This window comes from Carettochelys insculpta, chromosome 23, assembly GCF_033958435.1.
Source record: "Carettochelys insculpta isolate YL-2023 chromosome 23, ASM3395843v1, whole genome shotgun sequence".
NCBI lineage: Eukaryota > Metazoa > Chordata > Testudines > Carettochelyidae > Carettochelys > Carettochelys insculpta.
In genome coordinates this window covers 8,154,414-8,177,887 of record NC_134159.1, presented here as the reverse complement: position 1 = coordinate 8,177,887, position 23,474 = coordinate 8,154,414, and the positions used below count along the sequence as shown (strand labels likewise).

Sequence of the window (23,474 nt, the reverse complement as noted above, 5' to 3'; positions counted from 1 at the left end):
TGTTTTCACAGTCCTGTTGTTTCTCCCTAACGGCCCATCAGCTTTGATGGCCTGGTATCTGATGGGTGTCTCCCAAACATACCTAGTTGTAATTTTCACATCTCCGTATTCCTAACTCTAGATACGGAAATGACACTGGCAGGCCTGCCAACAGCTGGTAATGGCAGCAGACAAACCTGTCCAGGCCTCTTTGAAATGCTGCAGCAGCACAACTGTGTAGGAACTGGGGAGGCCCAATGCCGTGGTCCGGGCGGTGCTAAGGGCTGACTGACCTAGGCCCCACCCATCGCAGGGTGCAGCAACAGGCCTTCCTCCCATCTTGCCCTGGGGCCCAGGATGTCTGTTGGCCCTGCTAGATACAGGCATATAAATTGGATAATCATATGCAGTAAATCATAATCTTTCTGGTGATATCTTACATCAAGTACATCTCACATCCACGTCACAAGCACATTTTCATGAAGAATATGGAGTGTAATGTCACGCATGCTTTTCAGGCCCAAAAGTAGGTCATTCTCAGCTGAAAGCTCTCATTTGTAGAGCTGACTTTGTCGGGTCCCCAGAACCAGGGTTTTTTCGGTCTTCAGAACAATGTGCTGAGGCAGGTCTCTACAGCTAGGCTTTAGGCCGTGGGTGTCCAACCTTTTGGCTTGCCTGGGCCGCATTGAGTGAAGATAGTCTTGGGCTGCATACAAAATATATAATACAGTTAATGTATATAAATCACATAATAATGTTAAAAGTTTACGATTTTGTGGGGCTGCATTACTAGGTGTCCAGGGCCACTTGCGGCCCGCGGGCCACAGGTTGGACACGCCTGCTTTAGGCTGAAGGTTTATAGGAGAGGAAAGGTGGACCCACTGACGTTAAGTCCTGATAGCAGTTCGCGTGTCAGATTTGAGGAGGTCAGTAAAGGTTCGTGGATTTTCAAAGCTAATGGGCTCTATCAGGGTTATATTCTAGACCATTGGTGTCCAAAAGAAATGTAACAATCCCCACAGCCAGGTGCCATGCACCCCCCACACCCTCTAGCCAGGCACCCTGCACCCCTCCCGCATGCTGCCCTGAGCCTTGTTGCCCCCAGCCATGCCAGCTGCCGTGCCCCAAGCGAGCTGCAGGAGGAGCCGTCTTTGCTGCTGCCACCACGCGCTTCTCCCACCAAGTGGTGGGGCGCATGCACAGAGGGGCAGAGGGCACTCCATGTGTGCAGCTCTACTGAGCCGATTCGCCACACCACGCCACCTAGTTCACCACATGTGGCACATGGACACCATGGTTGTAGCATATAGAGCAAAGTTCCTCCATGTGGGTGCAAATGGCTAAAGGGCATTGGAAAAGTTAAGGGGTGCTTTGCCACCAGTGATGACCTGCATTCCTAATGGATCACCTTCTCCCTTGTGGGACTGTATTTAACTCATACATCCATCCCGTTGACCTCCAACTGCAGATTGATGCCTTCCAGCACATGCAGCACTTTGTGCAGACAATGCAGCAGCAAGCACAGCATGCTATCGCAACCGAAGACCAGCAGCACAAGCAGGAGCTCCACAAACTCATGGCACGGTTAGTACCTTGTGATTTTTGAGGACCATTTCCTGTTTTTTGACAACAGCGCAGATCCTAAAATTGCAAAATCCTTGCAGACAATACATGAATGGTAATTCCACTTAGAATGGGGAAGAAGTTTCTTCAGTTAGCCAGTAGAGGCCGGTTGTGTTATATCATATACCTGTCCAGTGTACCATTGCAGCAGCTAAACCTTCTGCAAATTCAGAGGCTCTGCTGAATGACAGAGGTTACTAACTCCAAAACACCATGTAAGCAAGCTTGTGTTAGTCCTAGGGAACTGGTGGTATTTCCCCTGCAGTAGAGTGATGTATTGTAGGAGGCAGAGCTCCCAGCATGACACTTTGTTTTGGGGAGGCTCCAATCAGCAGGAAAGAAACACTTTCCCTGCTGTTGGCTTAGCCTGGTTAATCTAAGCATCTGACAGCTCAGGCACTTGGTGCAGCTATGCTTCTGGCAACTGGGTGCCCAGCTTGAGGTAGCCTTTTAAAAAGTGTTACATTAAAAATCCATTGAGTAAAAATGCCAAGTTTCCCTTCCGAGTTCTCGGACCCTGAACAGCACATTTTTGAGGAACAACAGTTACAAGAAGGTATGTAACCATTTTTTTTCCTGTTCAGCTAAGCAACTGAATGGTCAAAAGATGTTTTACTGCTGAACGATACAGTAAACCCTTGAGTTGTGTGAGGGTTGCATCTCTGCAGACTTGCAACCCCCACGTAACTCGAATTTTTGTGCAAGTCAAGGGGAGACAGGTACCAGACTGCTGGTTCCAGGCTCTCCTGGGCTTGCAGGAGCTGGGAAACTGACCAGCCCTGTAGGGCTGGTCAGTTTCCTGGCTCACAGAGCGGCAGGGAGCCAGGAACCATGGGGCATCCTGGTTCCCGGGTCCCACAGCTTGCAGAGAGGGGAAACTGAGCAGGGCAGGAGCCTTGGTCAGTTTCCTGCCTCCAGCTACTGGGGGAGAGCTGGGAACCAAGGGCAGCCTGGCTCCTGGCTCCCCTCCACTCCTTGGAGCCAGCAAACTAACCAGAGCTGCTGTCCTGCTCAGTTTCCTGGCTCTGCAAGAGGAGGGGAGCTGCCTGGTTCCCGGCTCCCTGCCACTCCAGGAAGTGGGAAACCACTCCTATCTTAATACCCTCATCTTATAAATGGGTGTAATAAGGCACTGAGGTTGTGATTAGCCCTGAATAAAAACAAGTTGGTGGCAGAGTTTAGAAACAGAACCTTTTTGGTCTTGACCCAGAGTAGCTCTTCCCTATCCATGTTTAAAAGTGGCTTGTTGAATGGGTTTCCAGAGTAAATTGCTTTTCAGACCTTGGATGAGAATTCTTCATTATAAACTGACATCTTTCTTAGTGCTTCCTCTATTTTATGGGTAATAGTTTGCCTGGCTTTTTCAGGTGTTTCCTGAAACTGGGTGAATGGCAGCTTAATCTGCAAGGCATCAATGAGAGCACCATCCCCAAAGTCCTGCAGTACTACAGTGCCTCCACAGAGCATGACCGCAACTGGTACAAGGTAGCCAAGGAATGCACTCAGAGCTAACTATATGGAGCGCTGGATCCCAAAAATACAATGCAAAACAACATTGTGTGGCCCTGATCACTTACTGCCCTCTTAAAAGAGTAACAGAGGTAGCCGTGTCAGTCTGTATTCTAACAAAACAAACCAGCAGTCCTGTAGCACTTTAAAGATTAACAACATAATTTAGTAGGTGATGAGCTTTCATGGGACAGACCCACTTCTTCAGATCAATAGCGTTTCCATTGTAGACACTGACTCCAATGACCCAAGTGCAAGTGACTCTTCAGCTCAAGTCAAAGTGCAACAGCTGATGTTTTCTGGCCAGGGGAAGCAGCCTTCAATTCAACTCATGCTGTCGCGTTTGGGGTCTCATCTGTTGTAGGTTAATTATGGTTGCTTAGGTGAATGGGGGAGATCAGTCCATGGGGAAGTGTTTAAATTTGTTCCACAAAGTGTTAGAATCCTGTAGGATTTTCACTGCAAAGCCAGAGTTCTTTTGGGAACTGAAAAAGTTCCTACACATTTGAGACCAGACATCCCCGTGGGCAGGCTGCTGCTCGCCTTTTGTCTCTCCACCATTGTCCTCTCTGTATGTAGCATTTCCTCATACTTCCCCTTGTCCTGAATTTTAGCTCTTCAGTTTGATATTCGATGAGTAAGAGGAGAAGGGGGTGGGACACAGTCACTAGAAAGCGAGGGCTGTGAGGAGGCTTCTTTGTTTCTGGAATTGATATTAATGTTCTGCTCCCCTGTCGGCAGGCCTGGCATGCCTGGGCGGTGATGAACTTTGAGGCTGTGCTGCACTACAAACACCAGAACCAGGCCAGAGATGAGAAGAAGAAACTGCGCCATGCCAGTGGAGCCAGCATTACCAGCGCCAACACGGAGGGCAGCAACAGCGACAGTGAGGCAGAGAGCACAGAGAACAGTCCCATTCCATCTCCTGTGCAAAAGAAAGTCACTGAGGTATGGCCCTCCCTGCCTATTGGGGATGCCCAAATAGAAGGACTCGGGCTTTTGACACACAGGCTATGGCTACAAAACTCACTGCATGTCCACACGCAAAATGCGTTTTGTCAACAGTCTGCAAACAAAACTCCACACTTCCACCGACAACCTTCTGCCTCTCCCAGAGGAGGGAGAGCACCTTTGTCAACAGATTCTGTCAACAAACAAGCTGTGTGGACACTCTGGAGGGCCATCTGTCAACAGACAGGGCTTCCAGGACACTGGACAGCCCTGTCTGCGGTGCTTCTGGTTGGCTGTTTTGTCAAGACAGCGGCTGCGTGGTCTGGCCACTCTGTTGGCAGAGCAGATCACTCTTTCAGTCCCCTGTAGTGTATGGCCATGCTCTGTTGACAGATGTTTTTGTCGGAAAAACTGTTCCGACAGAAACGTCTGTCAACAGAAGGCTCTAGTGTAACCGTGGCCATAGATTATAGGAGGTACAATTTTAATCAGAAAGTTTTATTTCTTAGTGTTTCATAATATTGGCCCATAAATTCAAGGCTTATAAGACACCTAGCTGCTGCTGTACAGCAAAGGAGGTTGCAAGGATAGAACATGGGGAGCAATGTATTCTCTTCAAGGCTGGGATGTAGGTGTGGAATTTTAAGTATAGTACTGGGTACAGGAGTATATGAATGTGTCCTGTGGAAGTGAGGGCTATGGGGTAGGTGTGAATTATTATGCATGCCTGTGTGTTCCCCTCCTGCCCTGGTTGCATGGGGACAACGTGCAGGCTGAGCACCACGCACTCAGCTTGCTCTCTGTTTCCTACAACTTTCCTGATGATGCTGCATACTTTGCCCTAATGTACTTTTGTAGAACTCATGCAGCTGTTTTCATTCCCACAGGATTTGTCCAAGACCCTCTTGCTGTATACGGTGCCTGCTGTCCAGGGTTTCTTCCGCTCTATTTCTCTATCTCGAGGCAACAATCTACAGGACACTCTCAGGTACCTAGTGCAGAACATACCAACAAAATCAACCTGCTTGTGCTATACAAGACTCACACTTTAGAATTCCCTGTAAGATGTTCCTGCTGTCTTCATACGCAGCTAAACAAACTGAAGACTGAAAAGTCAGTCCGAGCTTGTTTACAATCCCATGCTCTTGGTTGGGGGAAGAAGAGACTGCTGTAAGTTCTGAACAGCCTGTTTTTATTTCTTCAGAGTCCTTACTCTGTGGTTTGATTATGGTCACTGGCCTGATGTCAATGAAGCTCTGGTTGAAGGGGTCAAGGCTATCCAAATAGACACCTGGCTGCAGGTAAGGAGTAGGAGGAGCTGACTGGATTCCACTTCTCACCTGGCCCTTTGGACTCTCAATGACTGTAATCAACCCAAATGGCACCTGGCCAAAAGAACCACTGTATGTGACCTGATAAGAGCAGAGTGCTCACAGCAGGAATTAATAGACTCAGAGACCTATCTTAGTGTGTAGCTTCACAAATAACAAGCAGTCTTGTAGTATCTTAAGGACTAACAAATTTATTGATTAGGTGAGGAGCTTTCATGGGTTAGACTCACTTCCTGAGGGTCACGAACTCATTACCTGATCAATAAATTTGTTAGTCTTTAAGGTGCTACAGGACTGCTTGTTGTTTGTCACTGTAGAAATTGTAACTCTTTTAATAAGCACCTTGGACAGAGACTGGAACAACAGTCCTGGATGCCTGTCTGAGCTGATTAGTGCCAGAGAAGGAGAAAGGGTGAGGCATTTTAATGTTAGAGAAAATATGAAGTAATGGTGATGAAGTGTGAAACCCTGCTGTGCTACCCTTATGTAATCCAGACCCTTAGTCTATTTCAGGATGACTTTATAGACTGCACTTCATACATGAGGTCCCACTTTTATTTGCTTTAATTTATCCTCCTCCAAGAGGTGGGAGAAGCCTGCAGCAGTTTGTATTGGGAGTATCATCCACTCTATGGACAGGAATTAATATCTGCTAGAAGGGACTGGTTGCACATTGTAGTCATTGTCTCACATAGCTGTTCTGTACCTCTGACATTGCCATTTAGTTCTTCGTGCAGCCCATCTCTGTATTCTCTCACTAGAATACATGCTGAGATCTCTGGTTACTTTGTGCTGAACACGCAGAGCTTTTGAGGTCTCTGATGTGAGTGGGCTGGACTGAGCAGCTTGTGAACTCTACATGCAAGTGTGACTGGGGAATTTTATTACCTTTGCTATCAGGTGATCCCTCAGCTCATTGCAAGAATCGATACACCTCGACCTTTAGTTGGGCGCCTTATTCACCAGCTCCTCACAGATATTGGAAGATACCACCCCCAGGTAAGCTATAGCCCTGAGAAATGCTCTTAACAGAGTCTTGGTCAGATAACGCTTCCTTATTCTAAGAGACGTGTATAATGAGAGTGACTTAGGGGGTGAAAATGTGGGGGGCAAGTACTGGTTACAGTTTATATCAGAAGAGCTTTCTTACTCCTCCCTCTTCTGAATAGCTTACTCATTCCCCTTAAAGATTTCCTACCCCCTCAGATCTCTCAAAGGAAAGATGGAAATGAGGGGCAGATGGGACATGCAGCACTCAGAGCAGACAGAATTTTATGTCCTCTCCAGCTGCTGGGAAACCTACTGGTGAATATTGCTTCCTGAAATCTAACTTCATGAAATAATTGTTAACGGACAGTAGCAGGTAGATAGACACTAGGTGCATATCCTATTGGTATACAGAATTGGTTCTAGCATATTGTAGAGAAAAGTTTTCTGTTCCATGATCAGTTAGGCACCAGTGAATCAGCCCTCAAATTATCCTGCTTCCTGATCAGTTGAAATCCAGCATTTGAGATTATGGGATTTTGTGATGTCAAAACAAATGTGTTCCATCGTTGTTATCCATTTCTATAAGTAAGTTACTTTTTCTGCCACAAAATTTTCATTTTTTTAATAAAATGGCAGTGAAGCAGACTTGTCACCTGGTTTCTATATGCTTTGGCTTGTTTTATTTATCTTGTTAATCTTCTTAATATCTATTCAGCCTCTGTTACACGTGCACACTTACAAATTACTACTGTATAATGTCTGTCTTAGGCTTTGATCTACCCATTGACTGTGGCTTCTAAGTCCACTACAACTGCACGCCACAGTGCTGCCAATAAGATCCTGAAAAACATGTGTGAGCACAGTAACACTCTGGTACAGCAGGCAATGATGGTGAGTGCTGCATGTATGGTCAGTAAAGAATCATTCCACCAAAGGAGGCCATATAAAAGGTGTTTTGGTTTGGTTTGTTTGTTGGGGGTAGGGGAGGGTCTGTTCCTGTAGCAATATTTTCTCCCATTCAGCTAAAGAAAAATGTTGATTATATGATTCTGGATATGACTAATTTGTTGGGAAGCAGTGATAGAGTACACTGTCTCAAGGAGACTTTCTAGTGTGATGGAACCGTAACCTTTAAATATTGGGGTTGTGATGTTTGTAAGAGCTGACCAAGGGGTGGAGAGGAGAGAGGGGAAAGGGAATCATTGACCCCCCTGAAAAGAAATATTTATTTAATGGTAAAAGGAACCAGTATATCCCAAGGCTGACTTGTTTCTGAGGAAGGAGCCAGTTTGTCTTGCTTGCTAGATTCTTAGCGAATAACTGAAAGACAGGAATGTATTATCAGGCAGATTTCTTGTTATTGCAAGCATACTGGCAGGTGAGCAATCCAGTTTATAGGAGCCCAGTAGGGTACTCACAGGAGAAGCTTTGTCTAGTAGACAATTGGGAAAAGTTTGTGTCTCATCCTCTAGCCACCAGCAGGGAGCAGGTGGAAGCAGTCTCAGGGTGAATGTAGTCTAATACATTTGGGCCTGTCTGCGTCTATGTGATTTTTTTCCCCCAGAGGAATTTATTATCTTCCCTCTTCTTATCCAGGTGAGTGAAGAGCTGATCCGTGTAGCCATCCTCTGGCACGAGATGTGGCATGAAGGGCTGGAAGAGGCATCCCGTCTGTACTTTGGAGAGAGGAATGTGAAGGGAATGTTTGAGGTGCTGGAGCCACTTCATGCTATGATGGAGCGTGGACCCCAAACTCTAAAGGAGACATCTTTCAATCAGGTGCCTGCTAGTAGAATGCAGCCTGAGCGCGCGGGCACACACACAAACGCCAAAAAAAAAGAGCACTGCCTCAAAAACATTCATAGTGCATTTTATTAAGGTAATGGAAAAGGCAGGAGATGTTTTTTGTCTTGGGATGCAGGGCTGCTGTGAGCGAGGTGTTTGTCTGTCTCAGTCTTCCTAGAACTCTAGTTTTTCACTGGGGAAGCTAGACAGAGTGACTGCTCTGCTGTGCAGCAAAGCCTGCCTCCAAAATACCAATTCTAGGCCCCGAGGGTGTTTTGACTGTATTGCTGTTTGTTTGCATCTTTTTAATCAGTTTGAGGCGTATGTTGAGAAGGAAGAGTGCTTCAGGGAGCGAATGTACTTCAGACCCCGTGCCAGACTCTGAAACAGAGGTGGAGCTAAGGATGAGGCTCTTGAGGTGGTTTATATACTAGCTTCAAGCACCACTTATCCTTGATGCTTATATCTGCATTCTTGATCTTGAGGACTGTAATGCTATATGTGCAAAATCTGATAAAACAAATAGGCCTTGGGAACAGTTAATGTCTGTAAAGGATTTTAAAGTTAAAGAAGTTCTTTGTTATGGATATGTATTTATTCTTCATTTGTTCCACTACAGACTGTAATAAGGGTTCATTTTTCTTCCTCTCCAGGCATATGGCAGAGATTTAATGGAAGCTCAGGAATGGTGCAGAAAGTACATGAAATCAGGAAATGTCAAGGACCTCACCCAAGCCTGGGATCTCTATTACCATGTATTCAGGCGTATCTCTAAACAGCTGCCTCAGGTGGGGGGAGAGGTACAGTTCTGTTGTGGGTCTTACAACGTAAACTGTCAATACCCATATGTGTTTATCCAAAATACCGAACAAGGGTGTTCCAGAAATACTGCTACTGGCTTGTATGTTGCGTAGTGCCTTTTGCAAGTAACTGAAGTATTGACAGTTGCCTATGAACTATTCAGTGCCCTTTATAACATCTGTTTTTTTGTATTTCAATGGTATTAAACTGACACAAAGAAGTATGTAAAACTTTAGTTTTGTTTGTTTTTTTTTCTTGCTGACAGCTCACTTCCTTAGAACTGCAGTATGTGTCCCCAAAACTCCTCATGTGCCGGGATTTGGAATTAGCGGTGCCAGGAACATATGATCCCAACCAGCCAATCATCCGCATTCAATCCATTGCACCGTCACTGCAAGTCATTACATCCAAGCAGAGACCCAGGAAATTGACATTAATGGGTGAGAAATGCAAGTTGTCCTGCTTGAGTTTTGCCCTCTGCTGTTCTGTCTTTGAAATAGTGGAGGCTTTTAGCTCAAACTGTATATTTTTTCAGAAGAGTCTTCACTGCTGTCCCTTTAGAAAGTGGATTTTTCATTATTTGTAAATGATTTTCAGGACAAGCCAGCTGCTCAGATTTTCATTCCTGGAAGTAGCAACATATATCCCCTGTCTAGTTGCTCATCAAGAAGCAAGCATAGAACTGGAAGATAAGGGAAATACTTTTACAGAGTGTCTCTTATCAGAGTGCTTCAGCTTTGTAGCTAAAGTAACATTGACATGTAGCCATCTCTGGGATGAAAGCTGTGGCCCATGGCACACTGCACAATAGTGGAAAGAAAGGGAATTTATATAATCAACATGCTATCCTTGATTTTATTTTCAGAACAAACAGACCCTTGTATTTTTGTTCTGTCTGAAAAAAAAAAATTAATAAAGTGTTTTATAGTCAACTCTTTTAACCCAGCAGGGTGAAATGCTATATTGACTTTGACCTCGGCTGCAGGGAGTAATGTTTTAATATGGCTGATGTTTAGTCTACAAATTTAGTTCCTTTGGCCACACACAGTTTGGAAGAGCAAGAGGAATGGAAGGAAGAGGGGGGTCTACAGACCAAGAAAGCAGGTGGAGAACTGGATCAGGGCAGATGTACAGTATATGTGAAAGGCTGAACTCAGGGATGAGGGAGCTTGAACATGCAGGAGTGGGAAGAGAGATATCAAAGGTGACCACACAGTGCCCCAGCTGCAAGAATAGAGCTTTTGTGCATTTTGTCACATCAGTATTGTATTGTCTTATTCATCTTAGTATCGTATCTCCTTCTGAAGAGTCGTGGTGACCTTTCTTTAATGCATACCAGCCATTTATTTAGGAAATCAGGACATGTTTTGTTGTACTATTCCTTAGCAAATGAATTTCCACCCTCAGAAGGAAATTATTGTCAGACATATCTACCCAGCCGTCTGAGTCTTGCTGTCATTCTGTCCGTCTCAATGTGATCCAGATTTCCTCTGACTGTTACGTGTGATATTGCCCTCCACCTCCCCTCCACCATCTTCTCCTACAGGAAGCAATGGACATGAGTTTGTATTCCTTCTGAAGGGTCATGAGGACCTTCGCCAGGATGAAAGAGTGATGCAGCTCTTTGGACTAGTCAATACTCTGCTGGCCAATGACCCAACATCTCTGCGTAAAAACCTCAGGTATTTGCCTACTAAAGCAGAAGTTCTCAAACTGTAGTCCATGGACTACCAGTGGTCTGTGAGCTTATTCACATGGTCTATGGTTAGTTCCCTCTAAGGTGCGTAAAGGGCCACCCACCTAATTAGTGGAACCACACATGTGCCTGGACCCAGGAGAAGAAAAACATGTAAGGTGAGGTGATGGCCTTAGAGGAGTTAGCAGGATATGTGGGGGGACAGTGGAGTTGCGGGGGAATAGGTGGAAGGGCAGTGGGATGAAAAGAGGGGTTGGCAGGAATTTGGGACATGTAGGGCTGCAGCTGGTGGGAAGACAGCCCTCCTTCCCAGCCTCAGATCTGTGGTTGAAAGGCCAGATTTTAATAGTTGAAGTTGGGTGTCCCGGGGTGCCTCTGCCCTTCCTGCTCTTCTTGCCCTCCCCCAACACCAGTTGCCAACTCGGGCTATCACAGCAGGCGTGCGAGAGAGAGCCCCTTCCTGGCCCAGCTCAGGGGCTGCTCCAGTGAGGGGGAGAGGGAGTTTTAAGGGGGTTTTTAGTGCTTTTATCCAAAGGACTTTATAGTAGTTAGCTCATGGTACAAACAACATTTGGAAAGATCATTAAGTGGTCCGCTGAGACCATCAGCACTTTTCAAGTAGTCTGCGAAAAAAAAGTTTCTGAAAACCACTGTTCTAATGCATTAATGCCAGTGCACCTAACAACTCTACACTTTCTGCTAGCTTATGAAGCAGTGGAAAATCCAGTAATAGAACACAAAAATCAACATTTATGTAACTAATGCCTGGAGAATAGTGTATGCTGAAAGGAGGAGGGGCTTGTTTTTGTTTTAAATAAAACCCTTTCATTGGAGTTTCATCATCTTCAAGATGATTGCAATTCAAGGTATTTCTGTTATTGACTCCGGAGCTTAAAGCACTGCTGGCTTATTAAAATCCAGTGACTGTTTTGTTGACAACGTAATGTACTTTATAACACTACTTTGAATGTTATATGAAATCTTGAGAAATAGTGGATTCTTGACAAGGTTTTAAAATAGCCACTGAACACTTATACTAGTGCTCAAAAATTGCAGTTAGTGATTACTTCAATTGTGTTTCACGTGTGAGCATATATCAGACAGAATGCCATCTGCACTGTAGTATTGAATTGGATACATTGCATTCCCCAGATCTAAGTGGTGGGTGGCTTTAGATCATTAGATATTGAACAACATGAAAATGCACCAATTCTTAATGTCCAGCAATTTGAGCTGCAAGTGTTTGCCTCCTGTCTCTCTCTTTCTCTCTCTCTCTCCCTCCCTCCACACCCCATCCATCTCCTCCCTAGCATCCAGAGGTATGCTGTTATTCCACTGTCTACAAACTCAGGCCTGATTGGTTGGGTTCCCCACTGTGATACTCTACATGCGCTTATCCGAGACTACAGGGAAAAGAAAAAGATCCTTCTCAATATCGAGCATCGCATCATGCTGCGGGTATGGGCAGAACTAGCATCCAATTAGCTGTTCTCTTAGCTCTCTAATACCCATCTGACCATAGTGAAAGCAATGGGACAGGCTCTCTTGTTGCTATTTATTTACCTGTCTTTTGATCCCTTTTTGAATTAAAATTACTCCAATAACTATGTACTAATATAACATGAAAATGCCAGAACATTCAAAAGCATTCTGCGTTAAGCTGTGGGGTTATTCACCTCTCACTTGCAATAGTGACCTCGAGTTCTTACCATCTGGCAGCTAAAATGAGATTGGTAGAGATCAATGGAGTTCCTCCTAGATGTGTCCATATCACAGAGTGCTACCACAACTGATATTTCCTAGCAAAAGCTGAACCCCGAAATTGAATGAGCTAAGAAAATTTCATGTTGGTGGGAAAGTATACGGAAACTTGGACTGCTGGTTCTGCCAGTAAATAGAGTGGGTATCACAACCCAGAAGACTTCATCTTTCTCCAGAGCTAAAATTCTCTTTAAACTCTCTTATCAATAAAAACAGCTGTAGGAATGTGCATGGCCATGCCAGGAAGTATTGCATTTCAAATCAATTCCCCTGGCTGAGTTTGCTGAAAATGAATTGCTTTGTACTGCAGAACAACTAGCGGTAATTTAATCACTTTCATGTAGTTTTACTCTGCAAACTAACAGAGACTGTTATATTTCTCCTAGCCATTTCAGAATTGTTATGAAAAACTTAATGGCTGCTGAACAATAGTTCTCTATTTTAGATGGCTCCAGACTATGACCACCTGACTTTGATGCAGAAGGTGGAGGTGTTTGAACATGCTGTCAATAATACAGCTGGTGATGATCTTGCCAAATTACTGTGGCTAAAAAGTCCCAGCTCCGAGGTACATTCACCTTCAGTCACTACTAATGACACTTGCAGACTGTTAGATATGTTGCCCTCTCTGTGAACAGAGTGTTTACAGCATATAAATATATGTCTTTGTTTATAGCTGGGGAGGGAATCAGGGAGCAGGGGAAGGAGTGAACCTCACAGGCCAGATCCAGCCCATAGGCTCTGTCTGGCAGGGGAAGGAGGTGGTTCTGTACACTGCCACTCCTCCTCCTTCTCTCCCCATCCCCCAGAATTGCCATTCCTGCTGTTCCCTTTGGCTGGAATCACAGCCAATGGGAGCAGGGTCGGCAGTGCCTGGGGGGGCAGAGCCACAGAGGTGCAGCAGATAAATGCCCCCTCCATCGTCTTCCTGCTCAGACTCTGCACCTGTAACCCAGTCCTACGCCCTACCTCCTGCCAAGACCCCCACCCCTAAGCAGTTCCTGCACTCCCATCCTACCCAGAACTTCCAGGCCCTTCCTGCCCTCTGCTTCCTGCTCAAACTCTGCATCATCATGATTCTTTCTGCACCCTCCCTCCTGCGTGCACACCACTCTCCCATCCCCCTCCTGTTCCTCAGCAGCCCCCCCTGTACATTTAACCCCTCATTTTTGGCCCCACCTCAGAGCCTAGCAGGGGCCCACAAAATCTACAACCCCCCTGGCCTCCAGAAGAGTTAGTCTGTCCTGAGGGAAGCCCTGAACTTTGGTTTCCCTCTGTTCCCACCACCCCTGTGTGGCTGGAGAGCAAAGGGAGTGCGGTTGCTCAGCTGGGGGCTACATCAATGAGGGTTGGTATTGGTGGGTTTTGGGGTATTTTTTCCCACACTTTTATGTGGCCCCAACTGAAAAAATGTTCCTCAGCCCTAGTTATAAGTACGTAACTGAATGATTATCCCTTTGATGTCCAAGAGCTGCATATGATGTATTTTGTGTCTGATAGTAAAAAATTCATGGGTGAAAGACCAAGATTCGTGAGTATCAAATCAAAATTAAAATGGTGAACTGTAAACTGAACGAGTATAATTAATCAGCTTCAGTGGCTGTGTCCTTGTAGTCATTTTCTGAATTTGTTTGAGGCACATCCAGTTTAATCCAAACTGTTTCATTTCATCTGTCTTGTTTTTTAGGTGTGGTTTGACAGAAGAACTAATTACACTCGTTCTCTAGCTGTGATGTCAATGGTTGGGTACATTTTAGGTCTTGGGGACAGGTAAGTTAAATTGGAATAGTTTGGTAGACTTCTTTAAATAAATGGAGCTAACAAGGATATATAGATTCCATTCTGAAATACTTATGCCCCCATTAGCTCTTTTCCAGAATGTTCTCTTGTGATAACCGCTTTCATCTTAGCAATACCAAACACTATAATCTGTCAGGGCCTGTAACTGCTCCCATTAACATCAGTGCTATAGGATCAGGACTTAGGGTTTCTATCTCGAGTGCATGACAAGCACGTCTTCTCTTTCGAGAGGCAATGTAGTTGAGAGGAATAAGTCAGGAACTGGGAGTTCTAATTCCAGACCTATCACTGACTCAGTGAGTAGCTTTGTATTAATCACTTAACCTGTTACCCCATTTGTCAAAGAGAGGTGACCTCCCAGGGTTATTATTCTGGGAGGATAAATCACTGTTTGCGCAGTGCTTGGTAGATAGTGGACATTCATACTGACAGCACTCAGTATTTCCGTTCTAAAGAGGTAATCTAAGTATAACTGCTACAGGAAGTGTAGCTCACTGCTGTCATCACAGCCTTCATACAGCATCAATCTAATGTGCCTCTTTCCCTTGGGACATCTTATCGGAAAAAATCCGGGTGCTTGATATTAATGGCTTGTAGCAAGATCCTTAATACAGTTTCCTTTGTGACACTTAATTCTGATTTTCTTGTCAGTAAGTATTACCTAGGAAGTCGATGATTTAATATGTGTGTTGATAATATTTAAATAATATGTTATTTTCTTCATACTTAGGACTCTTAGTCTGTTGTTCAAATACATTTTGGGGTATTACTTAATTATGTCTGTCAATGGAAGACTACAATGAACTAAAAATAATCTAACTTTTAATATAATATGTGAATTACTGTCCCAGGAGGCCCCTTTGAAAACACATCTGAAACTGGTATTTTTGTACATAACAACTAAACCTTTCTGCAACAGTTTTGTGTAAAATCATTTGTTCTTTAACTTAGAACTTTTGATAATTAAGTTACAAGCCTTTGAAACGCAGGGGTTATAATCTGTGCCTTTTTTGGGGGGGAAAAAAAAAGAGGGAGATGCCAGTACTCAGCCAGTTCCACACTCCCTCCCCTCAGCCAATCCTATGGCTGGGTCTGCCAAGGTGCCACTACTCAGTACCAGCAAGTACCAATACACAAAAAAGTACTGGTTATAACAAAAATACAACAGCATGAGAGAGACTACTGTAATATCTACCATTTTCCTGCCTCTGATAACAGACTGATTTTCTCTTTCTATGTGTAATATACTCATTAAATTTCCCTATGCTGTAAATATATAAAATCATTATGAAATTAGTGGAATAACAACCCTAAATGTAAAATAAATATAACCAAAATGTGCATATCAAAAATAGTGATGTCTGGTCTAAAAGGACATTTGTCTTCAAAATGAAAAGAATTTCTGATTACTCCCGAGTTGTAATCACAGAATCTAATCACATCATGATGGAAATGCTTCAGGAAAGCTGTTTATCTTGAGACTGGTGATCTCGGATAGGCAAGCTATCATTGTCTGTCTTCAGACTTGCAAAAGATAAATGTCATCCCAGACCAAAGGCATGATTTACTTTTTGACACATTTTTCTGTCTCTCTAATGATCTATCTCTCTGGCCTCTCTCCTGTTGCCTCCACTAAGACACCCTTCCAACCTGATGCTAGACAGGCTGAGTGGAAAGATCCTGCATATTGACTTTGGGGACTGTTTTGAGGTGAGCTTTTACACTAAAAATATCTATTTTTAAAAATAATTGCTCATCTAGTATAGCAAAGGCAGAACTAGGATCCAGAATCTCCTGAGTTGTTCTTTTAGCTCGGACACTGACTTGCAGTGTGCTCTGGTGACAAGTCACTTAACCTGTCAGTAGAATGGAGAGAAAGCACACCTGCTCACCAGAATGTTAAGGTTAGATACACTGTTGGTTTACAAATGCTGAGAGCTAACTATTGGTAATTTTCACAAATCCTAAAGCCAGTTGGTGATTGAAATATGAAATACATTACTGTATACCAACAGCATGGGCACAGGCTCTTAGTTTTATTCATGATCTAGTCACATGTACAGCTTGCCTCAAAAAATTGCAATAACTAGAGAATCATAGGACCATGAAGTCATCAAGACTTTGACTCTTGATAAGCAATCAAGTCCAGCCCCCTCCAATGAGACAGGACCAAATTAACCTAGATCATACCTCATGGGTAATGTCCAGCCTGTTTTTAGAAACTGCGAAAGATTGGGATTCTGCAATCTCCCTTGAAAGCCTATTCTAGCAGTGACTACACTTATGGATAGAAGTTTTTTCCTAATATCTAATCTAAATCTCCCTGGTGATAGATTAACCCCCTTAATTTCTTGTCCTCCCTTCAGAGGAAGAAGTGATAACAGTCCTCTTTATTACAACCCTTAACATATTTGAAGACTGTTATCAGTCCCTGCATATCGATTTTGGCCATATCCGTGGTCATCTTTTCTCAAGATTAAGCATATCCAGTTTTTTAACCTTTTTTCATAAGTTTAAAAAACCTGACTTACCATGTTTATGGCTCCCCATACATTTCTTTGCCTTTTATAACCACAACATTCCAAGTTATAGCAGGCAAGCTAGTCCCTTACTTAGCAACAAACTGCTTACTCAAGGAAGGCGAGAAAGAAATATGTGAAGTTAGTATATTAGTAAAGTGACTATCTGCTGCTGTGTATTCAGGTTGCAATGACAAGAGAGAAGTTCCCTGAAAAGATTCCATTTAGACTTACACGGATGTTGACAAATGCTATGGAGGTAGGTGGGACCAGCTTCCTAATATGCTAGTAAAGGGATTGTTCATAAGAAATTGTCAGTGATTCCCCAGCTATCCATGTGTGTTCTAATATCGTTGAATCTCCCCAATTCCATAAGAAGCCAAGTTGCTAATATTTCAGTTGCATTTTTCTTTAAATAAATTCCCATGTGACTATTATAGCATGAAAACCTTTCTTCACTGATTAAAAGAAAACATATTTCAGCAATTTCATCACCCTCCATATTTCCACATTGCAAATACAAGTAATGAACCAAACACAACTCAGTGCTTCAAGATGAGGGTCACCTGGACCTCATTTCCAAGTCACCCCAACCAGTGGGCAGTAACTCAAAATCATGGGACCTTTTAAATTTGCACTGAACCTATATCTTATTCTGTTAATAAATAGAATGTGGCGTAAGAGGATTCTGGATCAAGTCATCACCATGTCTTGCCATGGCAATGATTATGGCTAGAATCATAAGGTAAAAAGAGCACCATCGCTGATTTTAGTTCTTTCTGTTCTGAAGGTTACTGGTCTAGATGGTAATTACAGAATCACGTGTCATACGGTGATGGAAGTCCTGCGAGAACATAAAGACAGTGTCATGGCTGTGCTAGAGGCCTTTGTGTATGACCCCTTACTGAACTGGAGGCTGATGGACAGTAAGTTATTTGGGGAAACAGCGAGAGCAAGAGAGGGAGAGGTAAATCAGCATAAACCATATAAATGTAAGATGTCCGGAGGCACAAAATCAAATGTCTATTCAAACTTAGGCCTTGGTGATTTGAACCTGTGGTCTGTACACACACAGCTATGTTAACAGAGCTGTTTGAGAATCCTAAGAGAAACAGAGATGAAATCCTTTTTGCTCTTAAATGTACAGGTAAAATTAAATTATAAACAAAACTACTGAAGTGTTTTTGAATTATCAGCATTTTAATCTTGAAAAGCCACAGATATTATCAGAGAGCTGGTAGGTAAGATCCCATGGGAGGAAAAACTGAGGGGAAAAACAGCTGAGGAGAGTTGGCAGTTTTTCAGAGACATTATTAAGAGCCCAAAAACAAGCTATTCCCCTATGTAGGAAAGATAGTAAATATGGGCAAAGACCGCCTTGGCTTAACAAGGAGATCCTGCATGATCTCAAACTAAAAAAGGAATCCTATAAAAAATGGAAACTGGGACAAATTACAAAGAATGAACACAGGCAAATAACACAGGAATGCAGGAGTAAAATTAGAAGGGCTAAGGCACAAAATGAGCTCCAACTAGCTACAGGCATAAAGGGTAACAAGAAGGCCTTTTACAAATATATTAGAAACAAGAGGAAGACCAAGGACAGGGTAGGGCCATTGCTCAGTGAGGAGGGAGAAACAGTAACGGGGAACTTGGAAATGGCAGAGATGCTTAATGACTTCTTTGTTTCGGTCTTCACAGAGAAGTCTGAAGGAATGCCTGACACAGTGAATGCTGGTGGAAAAGGGGTAGAGTTAGCTTTTGAAATAAAAAAAGAACAAGTTAAAAACCATTTGGAAAAATTAGATGTCTGCAAGTCACCAGGGCCTGATGAAATGCATCCTAGAATCCTCAAGGAGCTGATAGAAGAGGTAGCTGAGCCGTTAGCTCTCATTTTTGGAAAGTCATGGGAGACAGGAGAGATTCCAGAAGACTGGAAGAGGGCAAATATAGTGGCCATCTACAAAAAGGGGAATAAGAACAACCCAGGAAATTACAGGCCAGTAAGCTTAACTTCTGTGCCAGGAAAGATAATGGAGCAGGTAGTTAAGGAAGTCATCTGCAAGCACTTGGAAGGTAGTAAAGTGATAGGGAACAGCCAGCATGGTTTTGTAAAAAAACAAATCATGTCAAACCAACCTGATAGCTTTTTTTGACACGATAGCAAGACTCGTAGATAAGGGAGAAGCAGTGGATGTGGTATACCTAGACTTTAGTAAAGCATTTGATACGGTCTCGCATAATATTCTTATCGACAAACTAGGCAAGTCCAACTTAAATTGCGCTGCAATAAGGTGGGTGCATAACTGGCTGGCTAATCGCACCCAGAGAGTAGTTGTTAATGGTGCTCAATCCAGCTGGAAAAGCATAACAAGTGGGGTTCCGCAGGGGTCTGTTTTGGGACCAGTTCTGTTCAATATCTTCATTAATGATTTGGATATTGGCATAGAAAGTACGCTTATTAAGTTTGCAGATGATACCAAGCTGGGAGGGGTTGCAACTACCTTGGAGGATAGGGTCATAATTCAGAATGATCTAGATAAATTGGAGAAATGGTCTGAAGTAAACAGGATGAAGTTTAATAAAGATAAATGTAAGGTGCTGCACTTAGGAAGGAATAATCTGTTTCACACATACAGAATGGGAAAAGACTGTCGAGGAAGGAGTACAGCAGAAAGGGACCTAGGCGTTCTAGTAGATCACAAGTTAAATATGAGTCAACAGTGTGATGCTGTTGCAAAAAAAGCAAACATGATTCTGGGATGCATTAGCAGGTGTGTTGCGAACAAGACACGAGAAATCATTCTACCGCTCTACTCTGCGCTGGTTAGACCTCAGCTGGAATATTGTGTCCAGTTCTGGGCACCCCAATTCAAGAAATATGTGGAGAAATTAGAGAAGGTCCAGAGAAGAGCAACTAGAATGATAAAAGGTCTGGAGAACATGATTTATGAAGAAAGGCTGAAAGAACTGGGCTTGTTTAGCTTGGAAAAAAGAAGATTGAGGGGGGACATGATAGCGGTTTTCAGATATCTTAAAGGGTGTCATAAGGAGGAGGGAGAAAACTTGTTCTTCTTGGCCTCTGAGGAGAGAACAAGAGGCAATGGACTTAAACTGAAGCAAGGGAAGTTTAGGTTGGACGTTAGGAGAAAGTTCCTAACTGTCAGGGTGGTCAAGTACTGGAATAAGTTGCCAAGGGAGGTTGTGGAATCTCCCTCGCTGGAGATATTTAAGAACAGATTAGATAGATGTCTATCAGGGATGGTGTAGATAGTGGTCGGTCCTGCCGTCGGGGCAGGGGACTGGACTCGATGGCCTCTCGAGGCCCCTTCCGGTCCTAATGTTCTATGATTCTATGATTATCTGTTATCTGAAGTAGCAGGACATGCAAACCTGTGTAATTCAGAGGAAGTCTGATTTGGTTTGAAAAGCTGATATTTTCAAAGTCTATAGTGCAAAGATAAAAACTCATAAGCATTTTATTTTCTTTGCAGCAAATACAAAAGGCAATAAACGATCACGAACACGGACAGACTCCTATTCAGCTAGTCAGTCAGTAGGTGTGTATGACATTTCATTGTATTTCATTTAATTAATCTGGATAATTTTGATTTGGAGTCATTTTTTCAAAAAATATCTTTCTAGACTTTTTTTGCAAAAGCACAATGGGGAAATCACTAATTGAAATGAGATGCCATGGCATGTCTAGTTCTGTCTGGTGCCTGTTGGTCTCAACTATAATCTGCTGAGCTACCTCAGCTTGAATAGCAGCCACTGCTTTGTAGTCATGTTTACATTGTGATGTGGCATCAAAATGTTTGTGGAGTACCCACATTTGGTGCAAACCACAGTAATTATAACCTGTGATACATAATTCACTTGCTTGGTGTGGCATACGAATGCTGCAGTAAGCACAGCAAGTATAGTGACATAGTAGTAAAAATATTACGACAAATTGTAGCAACTGGCTGCCAATGTAGCTGAAGAAATTTCAACAGCAAGTATCTACTGTAATGTTTAATTGCAGAGTTTCAGCAACTTCAGTTACTTGGCTACTATTTTCAGTTAATTGTGCATCTTTAAAAATACTTTTCACCTAGTAGAACGTACCAAAGGGTCCTTTAAAGTTGCCTGTGGCTTTTAGCTCACAAAGAGAAAAAGTATATTTCAATCTTAAATTGTAATCCCTTAAATTAGGGCAATGGAGAGCATTCAACACACTTTGCCACAATTGAGTAAGCTTTTCAAAAATAAGTCGATCCAAATCATGAGTCAGACGGGCGAGGGAGGGTTGTTGGTAAATGTTGTATACCAATGTTTCTCAAACTTTTATTATAAAATATTTCTTTTTTTAAAAAAATAGCCCCAGTACCTATGACTTTCAGACAAATTTTTTTCTACTGTTGCAGCACATTTTCTCAAACAATTTAATCATAACTGGTTGGTTGGAAGAAATGGCTGTAGTCAGGACACTTGCCATCATACTTATGATTGTGCAGAAATGATACATTTAAAAAAAACATAAAATAAGTCAATTTTTTTATTTAGAAAAAAGGTTGAGAAACCCTGAGTTTTAATGTACCCTCTGGAAGAGCTGTGCATACTCCCGGGGCGTGTGTACCCATGGTTGAGAACCACTGCTGTATACAATATGCTGTTCTGAGCCTCACACATTAGTGTGGCCCATTTAATAGTGCATTTTCTTATGCATCAGTTTTTATTAAAAATACTTTGATGTTATACTTCTAAAAAGGCATTTTACTCAACATGATTTATTTTTTCTCATGATGCTCCTAGTTCTCATTCAAACACACACGCCAACAGTTGGTTTAAATAAATTCACTTGCATGTTTGGAACTGAAGAATTTATTTTCTGTTGGCTACTGTTAGAGAACTTTTCTTTTATATATTTTAGACAAGTTGAAATGCTGTTTGCTGCAATGTTCTAGCAATGACCAGACATTAAAAAAATGTCAAATTGCTGTTGCCCATCATATAACATCATAGTAGTGAGAACTACATGCAAACCAGCTTAACGCAACATACTTGAGCTTGAGCATAAAGGCTTTGTGCTACAAAATGAAACATCACAAAATGTTACTTTATCTGCCTTTGAGCTTCATATTTATACTGCCATAATTTCCTTTGAATGGTGTACAAACTTTGATTTTATCATGCTGTGCACTCCTGAAAAGTGAACAAATGCAGCCTTCCTTTTATTTGATCTGTCTTGGTGATTCTCTCCCCTCTCATTAGAAATGTTGGATAATGTGGAGCTGGGTGAGACAGCCCATAAGAAAACTGGGACCACAGTTCCTGAATCCATCCATTCCTTCAGTAAGTTCCTGTGCAAACCTCATACATTTTACATTACAGTAATCCCTCGGTTTATATGGAGGTTACGTCCTGGGGAACCTTCATGTAAATCAAAGTTTGCGTAAATTGGGAGGGGGTTAGGGGAGTGGTTCAACTGGGGGATGTGGGGGCGGCAGCCATTCGACCCCTGGCTTCTCCCAGCTGGGGGGCACACAGCTGCTTGCGCCGCAATTTCTCACAGCTGGCAGAGACTGCACTGCAAGCAACTGTATGCCCACTGGGCTTTCCCATCTGGGGAAAGGGGAGGGGGAGGGGGAATTTCGATTTGCACTAATTAATGCAAGTTAAGCGCAAATCAGAATTGCGCTTCTCAAGGGTTTACTGTATGGGCAAGTAGTTCATAAATCAACACCTTCCGTACTCTACAGATGAGAGCTATCCAAGTTAGTCAAAAAGAGTTCTCTGTCAGCATAGATAATAACTTGTAATTATCCTTGTGCTCTTCTCTAATTAAATCTAGTACAAAGCTTACAGAGGTTTGTGTGTCTAATATTCATGGCAAAACTTAGCCAAAAACATAATGTAACTGCATTACACTGTTTACATCATTGTTGCCCAAATAAAGTCTAAATGCTGTTTTCACTTCTGTCTTCTAGTAGGGGATGGGTTAGTGAAGCCAGAGGCTCTCAATAAGAAGGCTATTCAGATTATTAACAGGGTTCGAGATAAACTCACTGGTAAGTTTATATATTCTAAAATAAAATATTGTTAAAATAATAGATACATTAAAATTATGTTCAAGTTTAAGTGCTTGCCTGACCCTACCATGTTTCAGTTTTGTGCTAGTCTTCATCAATTTTATTTCAATTTATTCTGTTTTTAATTGGGCAGAGCCATTTTCATACTTCTGCTTGTCATTCTCTCTGGAGTACATTTGAGCTTTGTGATTTGTACTCTGGAAGGCAATCCTATTTGGAAAATGTGGAGGTAATTTTAATTAATGATGATAAGATACGACCAGTTCATCTTTTAGGTGCTGATGCTAAATCAAATTTCCAGTAATCATCTTCCTTTTTATGGTTTCGCAACTGGAAAAATGTAGATGAGGCATTTTAGACTCTTACTGATGTATGTAAGAACCTCTCAAATGAGGTGCTTAATGTAGCTAGGCAGTGGGTTCCTTCTACCAGGAATTTTTAATAAGTACACTGGAGAACAGTAAATTACTTTTCTTTGTTATTTGAAGTAGAGGGTGGGGACAGAGAAATTGCTGATGGCTCATCGAAAACACTGGTATCCTAAAAGATTCAAAGTAGACCCAATATAGCTTTTGAGGTGTTGTCATTGAGCAGTTCTATGTTGAATATGTATCACCAGAAGATTTACCCAACATGTCTCAGATCCTTAATTTAG

General features: G+C 42.7%; 1 protein-coding gene across 5 annotated transcripts in view; it reads left to right on the top strand.

The window, feature by feature from the left end:
• MTOR (mechanistic target of rapamycin kinase) overlaps positions 1-23,474 on the top strand; it is a 123,051-nt gene that overhangs the window by 97,812 nt on the left and 1,765 nt on the right. For 3 of the 5 annotated variants that reach the window (XM_074975897.1, XM_074975899.1, XM_074975896.1), the window contains 20 exons: positions 1,448-1,563; positions 2,970-3,087; positions 3,853-4,059; positions 4,950-5,050; positions 5,267-5,363; positions 6,294-6,392; positions 7,152-7,274; positions 7,980-8,162; positions 8,822-8,968; positions 9,235-9,409; positions 10,516-10,651; positions 11,976-12,123; positions 12,872-12,994; positions 14,114-14,196; positions 15,864-15,936; positions 16,930-17,004; positions 17,536-17,671; positions 20,240-20,305; positions 22,002-22,082; positions 22,718-22,798. In XM_074975897.1, the coding sequence (XP_074831998.1) occupies positions 1,448-1,563; positions 2,970-3,087; positions 3,853-4,059; positions 4,950-5,050; positions 5,267-5,363; positions 6,294-6,392; positions 7,152-7,274; positions 7,980-8,162; positions 8,822-8,968; positions 9,235-9,409; positions 10,516-10,651; positions 11,976-12,123; positions 12,872-12,994; positions 14,114-14,196; positions 15,864-15,936; positions 16,930-17,004; positions 17,536-17,671; positions 20,240-20,305; positions 22,002-22,082; positions 22,718-22,798 (2,368 nt within the window). The remainder of the gene's footprint in view (positions 1-1,447; positions 1,564-2,969; positions 3,088-3,852; positions 4,060-4,949; positions 5,051-5,266; positions 5,364-6,293; positions 6,393-7,151; positions 7,275-7,979; positions 8,163-8,821; positions 8,969-9,234; positions 9,410-10,515; positions 10,652-11,975; positions 12,124-12,871; positions 12,995-14,113; positions 14,197-15,863; positions 15,937-16,929; positions 17,005-17,535; positions 17,672-20,239; positions 20,306-22,001; positions 22,083-22,717; positions 22,799-23,474) is intronic. The other 2 variants (XM_074975900.1, XM_074975898.1) reach the window with 1 other exon arrangement.